The following is a 14,634-nucleotide window of genomic DNA, read 5'->3' as shown; positions in this document are numbered from 1 at the left end:
GTATGGGGTGAACAGGGGAAGTTACTGAAAACTACTGTCTCTTGATTTGGAATTTAAAGGAGTATTCCAGTTTTCTTTTTGTTATTTGACTAAGCCAAAGGGGCTGTAAAGTTAGTGTAGTTGATAATATAGTGTCTGTACCTGTGTTTTATGGTGGTCTCACAATTCTTTTGAGATTTTTGCCCCAACGTTTATTTTTAAAAAGCATACAAAATGTCTCAGGTTTTCCCAGGTTGCAATGCGGCCCAAGATATTACATCACTTGTCAGGTGTTCAGAGGGAAACCTGTCTTTGCTTCAATGGGTGGAGGGACCACTGGGTGGGAGGGAGATCATTCTACAAGAATTGTAGTTTTGCAACAGCTAGAGGCACCTTGGTCAGAAAACACTGGTCTATGGCATGGAAGGGATCACAGGTGTGTTTCCATGGGTGGGGTTTGTGGAAGTGAGAAAAGTGACCTAACACTAACAAGGAATCATGGGACTTTTAGTTGGAGGGAGGGAACTCCAACAGGAAATAGCCACAAGCCATTTAGCCCCAAGACAAGAGCGGCTCCTTAAGAAGCATGTCCATTACAGTCTGGAAGGTAAGTACTAAAATCCCCTTATGGTGGATAACCCCTTTAAGGTTACATCCAGACGAAGCAGATTTGGTGTAGATTTTCTATGCACAGCTATCAGCAACAAAACTGCAGTACAATACAACGAAATAGGTGAATAGGTTGTGTCATAGTTTTGCTTGAAAAGGATCATAACGAGGACTTTTATTTCCCAGAGAATAAAGAAGATTCCTTTCATATAACGTATCTAGGACAGTGGTCTCCAAGCTGCGGACGTCCAGCTGTTGCAAAACTACAACTCCCAGCATGACCGGACAGCCATTGGCTGTCCGGGCATGCTGGGAGCTGTAGTTTTGCAACATATAGAAGTCCACAGTTTGGAGACCTACACGCTAAAGCAGAAAGTCACGAAAAAAATCACCATGAGCTCCAGGCACGAGGAGTGCAAAAGAGCTAAAATCATAATCTAAAACATCCACCGAGTAATAGAATCAGGAGAAGGGATGATAAAAATAAAATAAAAAAAACATTACTACAGTCGACTGCACAAGTGAAAGTGGAAAATACATTGTGTGTCTGCGGTGATATCACATACAGGAAACAGAGTTTCCTGCCAAACATAAGGAGGAAACCTGAATGCAGAGAACTGGATGCAGGACACGGGAGGAGCTGTGTAACAACACACGTCACAGCTGATGGACTGGAGGGCTTCACTATGTGACAGGGAACGCAAAGTGCTCAGGGTGGGAGGGATGCTGCAATAAGACCAAGCCAGGTGAATGCAATACTAAACATATGCAGAGGTGAAGACGTGTGGCCCTAACACAAGGATAGAACAACAGACCATAGCTAGAACGACCTTTATACAATCGGATTTACCATAGCACTCCTAAGAGACACCGGGAACGCTCGATACGAGGCGAGAACGCTCGGTACGAGGCGAGAACGCTCGGTACGAGGCGAGAACGCTCGGTACGAGGCGAGAACGCTCGGTACGAGGCGAGAACGCTCGGTACGAGGCGAGAACGCTCGGTACGAGGCGAGAACGATCGGGTACGAGAGAGCGCCCGATACGAGAGAGAGCGCCCGATACGAGAGAGAGCGCCCGATACGAGAGAGAGCGGCCGATACGAGAGAGAGCGGCCGATACGAGAGAGAGCGGCCGATACGAGAGAGAGCGGCCGATACGAGAGAGAGCGGCCGATACGAGAGAGAGCGGCCGATACGAGAGAGAGCGGCCGATACGAGAGAGAGCGGCCGATACGAGAGAGAGCGGCCGATACGAGAGAGAGCGCCCGATACGAGAGAGAGCGGCCGATACGAGAGAGAGCGGCCGATACGAGAGAGAGCGGCCGATACGAGAGAGAGCGGCCGATACGAGAGAGAGCGGCCGATACGAGAGAGAGCGGCCGATACGAGAGAGAGCGGCCGATACGAGAGAGAGCGGCCGATACGAGAGAGAGCGGCCGATACGAGAGAGAGCGGCCGATACGAGAGAGAGCGGCCGATACGAGAGAGAGCGGCCGATACGAGAGAGAGCGGCCGATACGAGAGAGAGCGGCCGATACGAGAGAGAGCGGCCGATACGAGAGAGAGCGGCCGATACGAGAGAGAGCGGCCGATACGAGAGAGAGCGGCCGATACGAGAGAGAGCGGCCGATACGAGAGAGAGCGGCCGATACGAGAGAGAGCGGCCGATACGAGAGAGAGCGGCCGATACGAGAGAGAGCGGCCGATACGAGAGAGAGCGGCCGATACGAGAGAGAGCGGCCGATACGAGAGAGAGCGGCCGATACGAGAGAGAGCGGCCGATACGAGAGAGAGCGGCCGATACGAGAGAGAGCGGCCGATACGAGAGAGAGCGGCCGATACGAGAGAGAGCGGCCGATACGAGAGAGAGCGGCCGATACGAGAGAGAGCGGCCGATACGAGAGAGAGCGGCCGATACGAGAGAGAACGGCCGATACGAGAGAGAACGGCCGATACGAGAGAGAACGGCCGATACGAGAGAGAACGGCCGATACGAGAGAGAACGGCCGATACGAGAGAGAACGGCCGATACGAGAGAGAACGGCCGATACGAGAGAGAACGGCCGATACGAGAGAGAACGGCCGATACGAGAGAGAACGACCGATACGAGAGAGAACGACCGATACGAGAGAGAACGACCGATAGGCTTCTTGTAGTTTGAAAATAAACCATGGAACCTCAAGAAAAGAATTGAAACATTAGATAATACACAAACTCCAACACTGTAGATATTACAGGCTGATCACATTAATCCCATGGCCTATTTTGCCATGTGCCAAACCTGTTAATAGAACGGCTTTAACATTATTTCGATGGATCAATCGATCGCAGTTGACCTAGGACTGTCTGGCAAAAAAACAAACTCCAAACCGCAACAGCACTTATACCCTTTCCCAAGGACAGAGGATAAATAAGACCACCGGCAATCTCGTAAATAGAGGTCTGTAGTCTCCCATATGAACGAAGCAGTGGTATTCCACACTGGTGTTCCCTATACATGGACTATGGGACTGGAACTTCCTACATAACTCAAATCTTCAGAGAGCTATAAGTTTGCCACATATTTCGGACCTCAGTATACAGTTTTCTTCTGACCATCAGCTCCTTTTCATGAAAACAAATGAGCGTGACAGATGCAGATCTATAGTTCCAATTAGGGATCGACCGATATCGTTTTTTTTAGGGCCGATACTGATAATCGGTGGAGGTTAGGGCCGATAGCCGATAACTTATACCGATATTCCGGTATAACTTATCAGCTATTTATCCCCCCGCAACACCGCTGCAGATCATTGATTTAAAGCGGGCGCTTTAAATCAATGCACTGCAGTGGCTTTTGCGGTGCCATAGGCCGCCACCACCCGCTTCTCTCCCCCTACCTGTCAGGGTGGTCCGGGCCATCCATCCTTCCTGTAGTGTCCGGCAGCATTCCGGGTGGAGGGTGAACCGGTCCGGGCTGTCCTTCTCCGGGGGTCCTCTTCTCCACTCTGGGCAGGCTCCGGTCTAGTAACGCAGCATAGAAGCCGCTGCGCAGTGACGCCCGTGCGCAGTGACGCACCTGACGTCACGGCGTAGCGGCGTCTATGCAGCGTACTAGGCCGGAGCCTGCCTGGAGTGGAGAAGAGGACCCCCGGAGAAGGACAGCCCGGACCGGTTCACCCTCCACCCGGAATGCCGCCGGACACTACAGGAAGGATGGATGGCCCGGACCACCCCCATTACGGGTAAGTTTAATTTTTTTTTATTAACTCGGAGGGTGGGGGAGGGGCCCGACCGGTATAGCGGTATGGGCAAAATTCCATACCGTGGGAGAAAAAAAAAGAAACGGTATCAGGTTCATACCGGTATACCGCCCAGCACTACGGTGGGGGGGGTGCGACGCGGTGCGGTGGGTCGGGGGTGCGTTGGTGGGCATTATCGGCAAGGTAATTGCCGATACCGATAATGCCCAAAATCGTGATAATCGGTCGATCCCTAGTTCCAATATGTAAAATTTCATTCCTTTTCTGAGATATGGCAGCTCACCTACTGATTATAATCCAGCTTTTTGTGAGAAAAATTTTTTTTTTATTTATTTATTTTTTTTACAGAAAATCCTTGAGAAACATTTACTGGCATGATTTACGGTGTGCTTTATATTTAAAAAAAAAAAATACTATCTCCTAAGGTTGTTAAAGAAAAGTTTTAGCTGAAATCTGCACTAGTAATGCGATGTGTGAGGCGTCACTGCTCGGGGCGCGGGTCGGTCTTGTCCATCATCAGCTCATCTGCACAGGACGGGCCCTCTCTTCTGGAAGCCATGTTGATGTACGTTTACCAGGCTGCCATGGAGACTGATGGACTGACACGGAGCCCGGATGCTTGGATGCTATTAATATAACTGCAAGTTCTGTGTAATTCTGTCCATGTCTGGGCACTTATAAATTTTAAAACATCCTACAAGCCCTATATAATAAAAAGGTCTAATAACAAACAGGATATGTATAAAAATAACAGAGCAAAGTCACAGTTCAGGTCACACCCAGTGGCACTGGCAATTCTGCTTTAAAATGCCATGACTTCTTTTTAAGGAACTATGTGATGTCTTGCATTTTGCAGGGTGAGTTGTTTTTATTGGTAACAATTTAGGGGACTTAATGAACGTTTTTGATCGCATTTTATCTAATTTTTTTTAGGGGACAGGGAGTCTACCTCATTCACTGTGTGGGATCAATAATATATTTTAGCCCCTTAAGGACCAAGCCCATTTTGTCCTTAAAGGGGTACTCCCGTGGAAAACTTTTTTTTTTTTTTTAAATCAACTGGTGCCAGAAAGTTAAACAGATTTGTAAATGACTTCTATTAAAAATCTTTACCCTTCCAGTATTTTTTAGAAGCTGTATGCTACAGAGGAAATTATTTTCTATTTTGTGTTCTTTCTTTTTTGTGTTGTCCACAGCGCTCTTTGCTGACACCTCTGTCCGTGTCAGGAACTGTCTAGAGCAGCATAGGTTTGCAATGGGGATTTTCACCTGCTCTAGACAGTTCCTGATACGGGCATCAGGTGTCAGCAGAGAGCACTGTGGACAACAGCATACAGCTGCTAAAAAGTACTGGAAAGGTAAAGATTTTTTTTAATAGAAGTAATTTACAAATCTGTTTAACTTTCTGGCACCAGTTCATTAAAAAAAAAAGTTTTCCACCGGAGTACCCCTTAAAGGACCAGACCTCGTTTTTTCCTCCTTGCCTTTTAAAAATCATAACTCTTTTAGATTTTCATCTACAGATTAGTATGAGGGCTTGTCTTTTGCGCGACCAGTTATCCTTTTGTAATAACATCACTCATTTTACCATAAAATGTATGGCGCAACCAAAAAAATACTGTGTGCGGCAAAATTGAAAAGAAAACCAAAATTTTGCACATTTTGGAAGGTTTCGTTTTCGTGCCATAACATTTACGGAAAAAGGACACGTTTTTCTTCAATACGATTTAAATGATACCCATGATTACATACTTTATTATTTTACCGCTTAAAAAAAAAAAAAAACTAGTTTTTAACCAAATTAGTAAATTAAAAATCTTTCTATTTTGACGACCTATAACTTTAATTTTTTTCGTATAAGCGGCGGTATGAGGGCTAATTTTTTGTGCCACGATCTGTACTATATATTGATACCACATTTGCGTATATAAAACTTTTAATACTTTTTTATAAATTTTTTGGGAATGTGACAAAAAACTAATTTTGGATTTTTTTTTACGTTTACACCGTTCACCATATGGGATAATGAACATAATATTTTAATAGATCGGACATTTACGCACACGGCGATACCAAATATGTTTATTACATTTTTTTTTTTTACACTTTTTGGGGTAAAATGGGAAAAACGGACGTTTTACCTTTTTATTGGGGGAGGGAATTTTTCACATTTTTTTTTTTACTTTTTACATTTTTGTTTTTTGACACTTTAAAAGGAAAACTGTCACCCATTTACCCGCACTATAACCCGATACATGGGGTTATAGTGCAGGTGAACAGGAGACTGATGCTGGGTCTTGAACTGCTATAACTACCTGCAGTACGGAGCCCCGATCCCCCGAAAGTCCCCCTCTTCCAGTGCTGACTTGCGCTTTAAGGCAGGCCCGCTTGCTAGATTTAAATATTCATAAGCTCCGGTCAAGTGAGCAATTGTGCCTACTGAGCGCTCACGTGACCAGCGCTTACGAATATTTAAATCTAGCCGGCGGACCCGCCTCAAAGTGCAAGTCAGCACTGGAAGAGGGGGACCTTCAGGGGATCGGGGCTCCGGACTGCAGGTAGGTATAGCAGTCCGAGACCCCACATCGGTCTCCTGTTCACCCACACTATAACCGCGTGTATCGGGTTATAGTAAGGGAAAACGGGTGACTGTCTTCCTTTATTTGTCCCCATATTTATAGCAATCACATGATTGCTAATACTGTTCAGTGCTATGCATAGGGCATAGCACTGATCAGTATTATCGGTCATCTTCTGCTCTGGTCTGCTCGATCTCAGACCAGAGCAGAAGACCCAAGGAGACGGCAGGAGGCAGGTGAGGGGACCTCTGGCCGCCATTACAGATGATCGGATCCCCGCAGCAGCTCTGCGGGCGATCCGATCATCCATATTAAGTGCCACACTGCCGCAGATGCCGTGATCTGTATTGATCATGGCATCTGAGGGGTTAATGGCGGACATCGGCCAGTGTTCACGGTCATGTTCATGACGTAAATGTACGTAATGGTGCGTTAAGTACCAATGCACCATGACTTAAATTTATGTCCGATGTCGTTAAGGGGTTAACTCATTCCTGACCCATGATGTACATTTAAATCATGGGAAAAGTGAAAGAAGATACCAGTTGGAAATAATAGACCATTGGTGACCACTCTGATGTCCCTAATTTAACTCTTTAGATGCCACGATCAATAGCAAACGCAGCATCTAAACAGTTCTTTAGATAAGTCATCAGTGGTACCTAAACTAGGGCAGCCTGAGGCCTTAGCTAGGCTTCGGATTCTGCCTAGGATTGGCTATTAATAAAGCCATTCCATATGCATTACATTGATCTATCTGTATATAAATAATAAACAACTGCTTATAATAGGCTGGCAAACTACAGAAGGCATAAAACAGGCGCAGGGAGAACAATGTCGACACACATTCACTTCAAAATGTTCAGGTGTTTCAGAGAAATCATAGTTTAATAAAAAAACCCAGGAGGCAGGTAAGTAGTCCCAATGGGCAGTCCCCACCCCACGAGCCCTGAGTGACACCTCTTTCCCTACCTGTGTATAGGAAGAGACATCACTCAGTGCAAGTGGGGTGGAGAGCAGCTGCTGGGATCCACCTCAACGACTAGATACCTGGGTCCCAGTGTTTTTTTTTTTTTCATACTATTTCTCAGAGGAACCTTAAAGCGCACCCGTCAGATCCAACAAAAAAAAACATTTTTTTTAAATATATCACTCAGTACCTAATCCTGACCATGTACATCTAATTTTTATGTGTCTAGCACCTTTATTTTTTTATTACACTTTTAATTTAGCTCACTAGTCTGAATTCCTCTCAAAGGGAGGGGTGTGGCCTCACTGTGCAGGTCTCCGCCCCCTCCCTCAGTATGCTGTCTGCTCACATCTTCCCTAGCATTAGCAACACTACAACTCCCAGCTTGTCCTCACTAACAGTAGTGGGACACAAGCTGATGGTGGGAGGATTTTTTCCCCCAGCTGTGATCCCTGCGCTCACAGCTGTCTATCAAGGAAATGTGTCCATGACATAGGTGATGATGCATGGACACAGCAGGACTAGTATGTGTCCAAGCAGGCAGGGGGGGGCAGTTGTTTGACTGGATTTTTCAATATGAAATACAGAACATTTTCTAATGAAAGCAATTGCAAAACCTATTGGTTATACATGCTTTAAAACATATCAAAAAGTTTTTGTATCTGACAGTGCACATAAAAAAATAAACTACAGAAAACTAAATATACAAACTCCAACACTGTAGATATTATAGGCCAATCACAATAACCCCAGAGCCTATTTTTCTATAGCAGTTTCCTAAAAAGCCTGAGTGTTTTAAAATCCTGCAAAATACTGAGAATGCAAATCCAAAGTGAAAAATATACAGTATATTTGACACGTGAAACTATCAAGCCCCATAAGAAAGTATTATTCCGTAAATCCCCCTCACACACAGTCTCCTGTCCACGTGCCGTTTCTTGAACTGCAGCTCGGTCCCATTTAGATGAATAAACCAGAGTTTCTAATCCCTTTAGGACGCCCATTTGCAGTGTAGTAACATTTCCATTAGCAGGTCTTACCATGCTTATAATATCAGGGTACGCAGACTCTATGATAACCCCTCGATTCGTGGACACATACTCCACCAGTTCATTTAGCGTGGCTCTCTTGATTTCCTTGTTCTTCAGGTCTGATATAGAGTCCATAAAATCAAACAGTACGCAGCACTGCTGCAACTTCTGACAGAAGAGATCCTGCTGATCGCCGGATGTAGCATCTATAGGGGCATAAACACAGACATGTCAGTACAGCAGGTAGGATGGGTTACACCTACACTCATAAAACACAAGGATTCTGTGACAGATGCTAAACGCAGAAATCTGACTGGTGGTTATGACCGAGCTTCCTGTACCAGTCACTAGGAGAAAACTACACACAATTCTCTAGGAAGGCAATATGAAACTTTTGTGGTTACTTTGTATCAGGTACAGAACCAAAAGATACAAAAAGTCATAAAGTCGCTTAAGTTTACACACTAGCCACTAGAGCAGTGGTCTCCAACCTGCAGACCTCCAGATGTTGCTAAACTACAATTCCCAGCATGCCCGGACAGCCGTTGGCTGTCCAGGCATGCTTGGAGTTGTAGTTTTGCAACATCTGGAGGTCCGCAGGTTGAAGACCACTGCACTAGAGGGCTGCAATTCAGTCTACATCCAAGGCCACAACAAAAAAAATTATATTTATTTATATAAATATATATATATATATATATATATATATATATATATATATATAAATATTTTTTTATTTTTTATTATTATTATTATTATTTTTTTTTTTTTTTTTTTTTCAATAGAAGAAAAAAGCTAACCTACTGTTCCCCAAAAGCCAACCCCCTTACCCAGACCTGATTAATTGTGCATTGTTAGAGAAGACCACCTGCCTATAGAACCACTTTTTTTGTGCAATTTTAGGACGTCATCTATATTTTACTGTCTCTGAATATTACAGTCGCTAGAAAACTTCCAGTGAAAGTTGGGGTAAGGTGACAAGATAAATAGCTTGTCCTCTCCAGTGCCAATGTGGTCGCCTGTCATCTGCCTGGGAGCGGAGAATCAGCTGAACTCTCTCCCACACTGTGAAAAAGCCAATAATGCCGATAATGGAGACGTCTAAGCCTTTGTGACATGTGTGGATGATCCGGTGCATTAATCCATACTGTCACACAGTACATGGCCGCACGCAATCCATCCGATCGATGCCTACTGTTTAGTTACCAGAACTGACAGCAAAATAAATGTTCATGTGATAGAGATTATAATTATTTATATTAGATAGATAGATATATATATATATATATATATATATATATATATATATATATATATCTTTCTTAGGGATTGACCGATAGTCACGATTGTGGACGTTATCGGTATCGGCAATTACCTTGCCGATAATCAGATAATGCCCCTCCCCCGCACCGCCCCGGCCAGAGACCGCCGCCGCCCCATTGCCTCCCCCATCCCCGCTTTTATAATTACCTGTTCCCGGCGTCCTGTGTTACGCTGTGCGCTGCGCAATGACTAGTGCAGCCGGAGCCAGAAGTAGCACGGACCCAGGGAACAGGTAATTATAGAACTGGGAATGGGGGAGGCAATGGGGCAGCGGTGGTCTCTGGCCGGTGCAGTGGGGGGTGCGGCGCAGTGCGGTGGGGGGGTGCGGCGGAGTGCGGCGCAGTGCAGTGGGGGGGGGGGTGTGGCGCAGTGCGGTGGGGGGGGTGCGGCGCAGTGCGGTGGGGGGGGGTGCGGCGCAGTGCAGTGGGGGGGGGGGTGCGGCGCAGTGCAGTGGGGGGGGGGTGCGGCGCAGTGCAGTGGGGGGGGGGGTGCGGCGCAGTGCAGTGGGGGGGTTGCGGCACAGTGCAGTGGGGGGGTGCGGCGCAGTGCAGTGGGGGGGGATGCGGCGCAGTGCAGTGGGGGGGGGGGGGTGCGGCGCAGTGCAGTGGGGGGGGGGGGGTGCGGCGCAGTGCAGTGGGGGGGGGGGGTGCGGCGCAGTGCAGTGGGGGGGTGCGGCGCAGTGCAGTGGGGGGGTGCGGCGCAGTGCAGTGGGGGGGGGGGGTGCGGCGCAGTGCAGTGGGGGGGGTGCGGCGCAGTGAAGTGGGGGGGTGCGGCGCAGTGCAGTGGGGGGGGGTGCGGCGCAGTGCAGTGGGGGAGGGGGTGCGGCGCAGTGCAGTGGGGGGGGGTGCGGCGCAGTGCAGTGGGGGGGGGGTGCGGCGCAGTGCAGTGCGGGGGTGCGGCGCAGTGCAGTGGGGGGGGGGTGCGGCGCAGTGCAGTGGGGGGGGTGCGGCGCAGTGCAGTGGGGGGGGGGGGGGGGGGAGTACACGTTAGGGGGGAATAGGGCTCAGGAGGATCCCAGGACAGGCAGGGGGAGAGAAGCAGGTGGCGGCAGCGGTCTCTGGCACCGCAAAAGCCGCTGCAGTTCATTTATTTAAAGCGGGGAATAAATATCCGATAACTTATACCGGAATATCGGTATAAGTTATCGGCTATCGGCCCTAAAAAAATAGATACCGTGTTTCTCCGAAAATAAGACCGGGTCTTATATTAATTTCAGTCACAAAAAACACACTAGGGCTTATTTTCAGGGAAGGGCTTATTTATTTATGGGGGGCTGCAGGAGTGTGGAGGATAGGGGGCTATAGCAGTGTGGAGGATGCCGCACCCCCCACCCCCCCATCTTCCACACTGCCACAGCCCCCCATCCTCCCACAGCCCCCATCCTCCACACTGCTATACAGCCCCCCCCATCCTCCACACTCCCGCAGCCCCCCCCCCATCTTCCACACTCCCGCAGCCCCCCCCCCCCCATCCTCCACACTCCCGCAGCCCCCCCCATCCTCCACACTCCCGCAGCCCCCCCCCATCCTCCACACTCCCGCAGCCCCCCCCCATCCTCCACACTCCCGCAGCCCCCCCCCATCCTCCACACTCCCGCAGCCCCCCCCCCATCCTCCACACTCCCGCAGCCCCCCCCCCCCATCCTCCACACTCCCGCAGCCCCCCCCCCCATCCTCCACACTCCCGCAGACCCCCCATCCTACACACTGCTACAGCCCCCCCCCCACCCCTCTGCCATAATAAACCAGCACTTCCCCACCTCCACAACTGAAGCTGAAGCTCTCAGCGGCGGCGGGATCTCCTTCTGCAGCTTACCGGTAGCCGCCCGGGGCAGGGGACATGTTCCGTGACGTCGAGCGTGCATACGCACAGACGTTTTAAAGCAACAGCGTCCCTGCCCCGGCTCATTTAACTTGCCAAGGGACCAGCAAAAGGTGGCGGCGGGGGGGGGGTCCGCATTGCATTACTGGCAGCCGCGGTCCGCCAGTTGAGTACCCCTGGCTCTAGGTCTTATTTTCGGGGTAGGGCTTATATTGCAGCCCACCCCGATAATCCAGTAGGGCTTATTTTCGGGTAGGGTGTAACAGGGGAAACAGGGTATCGACCGATCCCTAATATATTATATACACATACATACATACACACACACACAACATACATACACAGTCATATGCAAAAGTTTAGGCACCCCTGACAATTTCCATGATTTTCATTTATAAGTAATTTAGTGTTTTGATCAGCCGGTATGCAAACGCACATTTGGACAAACCAGCTTCATTTTGGAGAAAGGTGCTGCGGACTGATAAAACAAAGTTGGAGTTATTGGGTCATAACAAGGATAGCGTTATGCATGGCGTCAAAAGAACACAGCGTTCCAAAACAAACACTTGCTACCCACAGTAACATTTGGTGGAGGTTCCATCATACTGTTGGGCTGCGTGGTCAGTGCTGGTACATGGAGTATAGTTAAACAGGGGTGTGGAAATTTAATAAAAAACTACTTGTCCACGGGACTAAAACAGACCTAAATCTACTTGTCCCTCATGACGATTCACTTGTCCAGACCAATTTTCGCTTTAATGATACCTTTTAATTTTTCAATAACATTCTCCAAACCCAAAAAAATAAATAAATTATAATAAAAAAAAAAAAAAAAAAATATATATTTTATATATATATATATATATATATATATATATATATAAAATTTTAATTGTTGAAGTGAAATAGTAAAAGATTATTTTGCAGCTTTGGTGGTCGTCTTTTCTACACCATTTACCTTGTGGTTGAGATAACATGTTGCTTTGATACTTTAGGTCACCTGATTACAGTAATACCAGATTTGTATAGTTTCCGTCATGTTTTACTAATTTTTAAAAAAAATCGTAACTTTTTTAATTGAAATTTTTTGACCCCTGTAGCTTCCCCCCCCCCCCCAATCTGTTTTTTGTATCGGTACCATATTTCTGGGATATTATAAAAATTGCAATTCTGTGGTTTGTTTTTTGTTTTTTTTACTTTTACGTCATTTACCGTATGGGTTACATAATGTTATATTTTAAAAAGTTTGTACAATTATGAATGCAGTGATACTAAATATGTTTATTTTTATTATGTGAATTCAGGTAGAAAACAGACATGGTGCACATCTACAATCTTGCACAATGATCTAATTGCTTCTCAGCATAATATCTAACAGGTTGTTAGTATACATTTTTGATCAAAAAGTACAAGCCCACTCGCCACGTCAAGGCCACCTATTTAGAGTGGGTCCCTAACGTCCCTAGCATAAAATGGTGTAGCACCGGGCGGCGACCACCACCGCTGCGACACCAGCACAATTCCCATTGTGTTTTCTATCCCCTCTTGTTTTTTTGTTTGAACATGTGCTGCACTCTTCCCCACCCCCTCAGCCCAACCCTATATAAGTAGTAGTTAGCCACACTAGGGCCATTTCTTTCCTAGCAGCCTCTCAGTCTGACTGGGAGCACATGGTAAGTGAGCTATTACACCTTGTTCACACTGGTGTGGTGCTGTGCGGCGTCCGTTGCTGCCGTGGCGCCGTGTCTGTGGGGAGGTGCGACCCATGGACTGGTTTGAGTGGCATTGGGGCAGCTCTGCCAGTGGGTCGTTCCCCCTGTGGGCATTGGTGTTGCGGCGGTGGTGGTCGCCGCCCAGTGCTACGCCATTTTATGCTAGGGACGTTAGGGACCCACTGTAAATAGGTGGCCTTGACGTGGCGAGTGGGCTTTGTACTTTTGATCAAAATGTATACTAACAACCTGTTAGTTTTTGATATTATGATGAAGCAATCAGATCATTATACAAGACTGTAGATGTGCGACCATGTCTGTTTTCTACCTGAATTCACATTATTTTATTATGTCTACATGTTTTTATATAGGAAAAGGGGGTGATTTTAATTTTTAACATGGAAGGAGTTAATGTGCCTTTTAAACTTTTATATATATATTTTTTTTTTTACACTTTATTAGACTTTTAGGAGGAATCAGATTCCTCACACAGATCAATAGAGTTCTATTGAACTCTATTGATCTGTGTGCTGTGCAATCCATTAATAGAGCCTGGTCCAGCCAGGCTCTATCAATGAAAGAGCCACGGACACCAGGGAAACAGAGGTAAGCCCTCCGGCTACCTATATAGTGGATCGCGATCACCCCACTAGCCCACCAGGGAGCATTCACATGTCCCTTTAGATGCCGCTGTCAGCTTTAACAGCGGCGATCTAAAGGGTTAATAGCCAGTCGTGGCGATCGCTGCATACTGGCTATTAGCGGCAGCCCCTGGCTACTGAGAACAGCTGGAGGCTGCAGAGTAAGGAGCGGGCAGGAGTCGGGAGTGCGCTCCATACAGACTGTCGAGTGCAGCCGGACTTGTCCGGTCTGGCCCTGCTTGCCCGAAGCCTGCCCGGCCCCCAGAACTGCATGTCCCGGCACGTTAGGCGATAGGAAGTCCACATCCCTGTAAAAGTTGAGGGTCGCATGTATTTCAGTCAATTATCAGTAAATACATGAGAATAACGTAGAGGAATCAGCCACAAAGTTTAAATTACATCGGGGCCGGATATTTCAACAAGACAAGGACCCAAAACACTGCGCAAAATCTACTCTGGCATTTTTACAGAGGAACAAGTCCAATGTTCTGGAATGGACATCCCAGTCCCCAGACCGGAATATCATTGACAATCTGATGTGAAGCGGCCTGTCCATGCTCGGCAACCATCAAACCGAACTGAACTGGAAGGAAGAATGGTCCAAAATACCTTCATTTAGACCCTTACTTCAGCTATAGAAAGCATCTAAACAACAATATTTCTGCTAAAGGAGGCTCAACTAAATATTGATGTGATATTTTTGTTAGGGTGTCTAAATGAATGCA

At 47.2% G+C, this 14,634-nt stretch overlaps 1 protein-coding gene across 3 annotated transcripts in view; it reads right to left on the bottom strand.

Moving 5' to 3' along the window:
• PPP2R5A (protein phosphatase 2 regulatory subunit B'alpha) overlaps positions 1 to 14,634 on the bottom strand; it is a 118,027-nt gene that overhangs the window by 37,984 nt on the left and 65,409 nt on the right. For all 3 annotated transcript variants that reach the window (XM_056568263.1, XM_056568264.1, XM_056568265.1), the window contains exon 2: positions 8,422 to 8,618. In XM_056568263.1, the coding sequence (XP_056424238.1) occupies positions 8,422 to 8,618 (197 nt within the window). The remainder of the gene's footprint in view (positions 1 to 8,421; positions 8,619 to 14,634) is intronic.

This window comes from Hyla sarda, chromosome 3 (assembly GCF_029499605.1).
Source record: "Hyla sarda isolate aHylSar1 chromosome 3, aHylSar1.hap1, whole genome shotgun sequence".
NCBI lineage: Eukaryota > Metazoa > Chordata > Amphibia > Anura > Hylidae > Hyla > Hyla sarda.
This window is presented reverse-complemented; position numbering and strand designations above follow the sequence as displayed.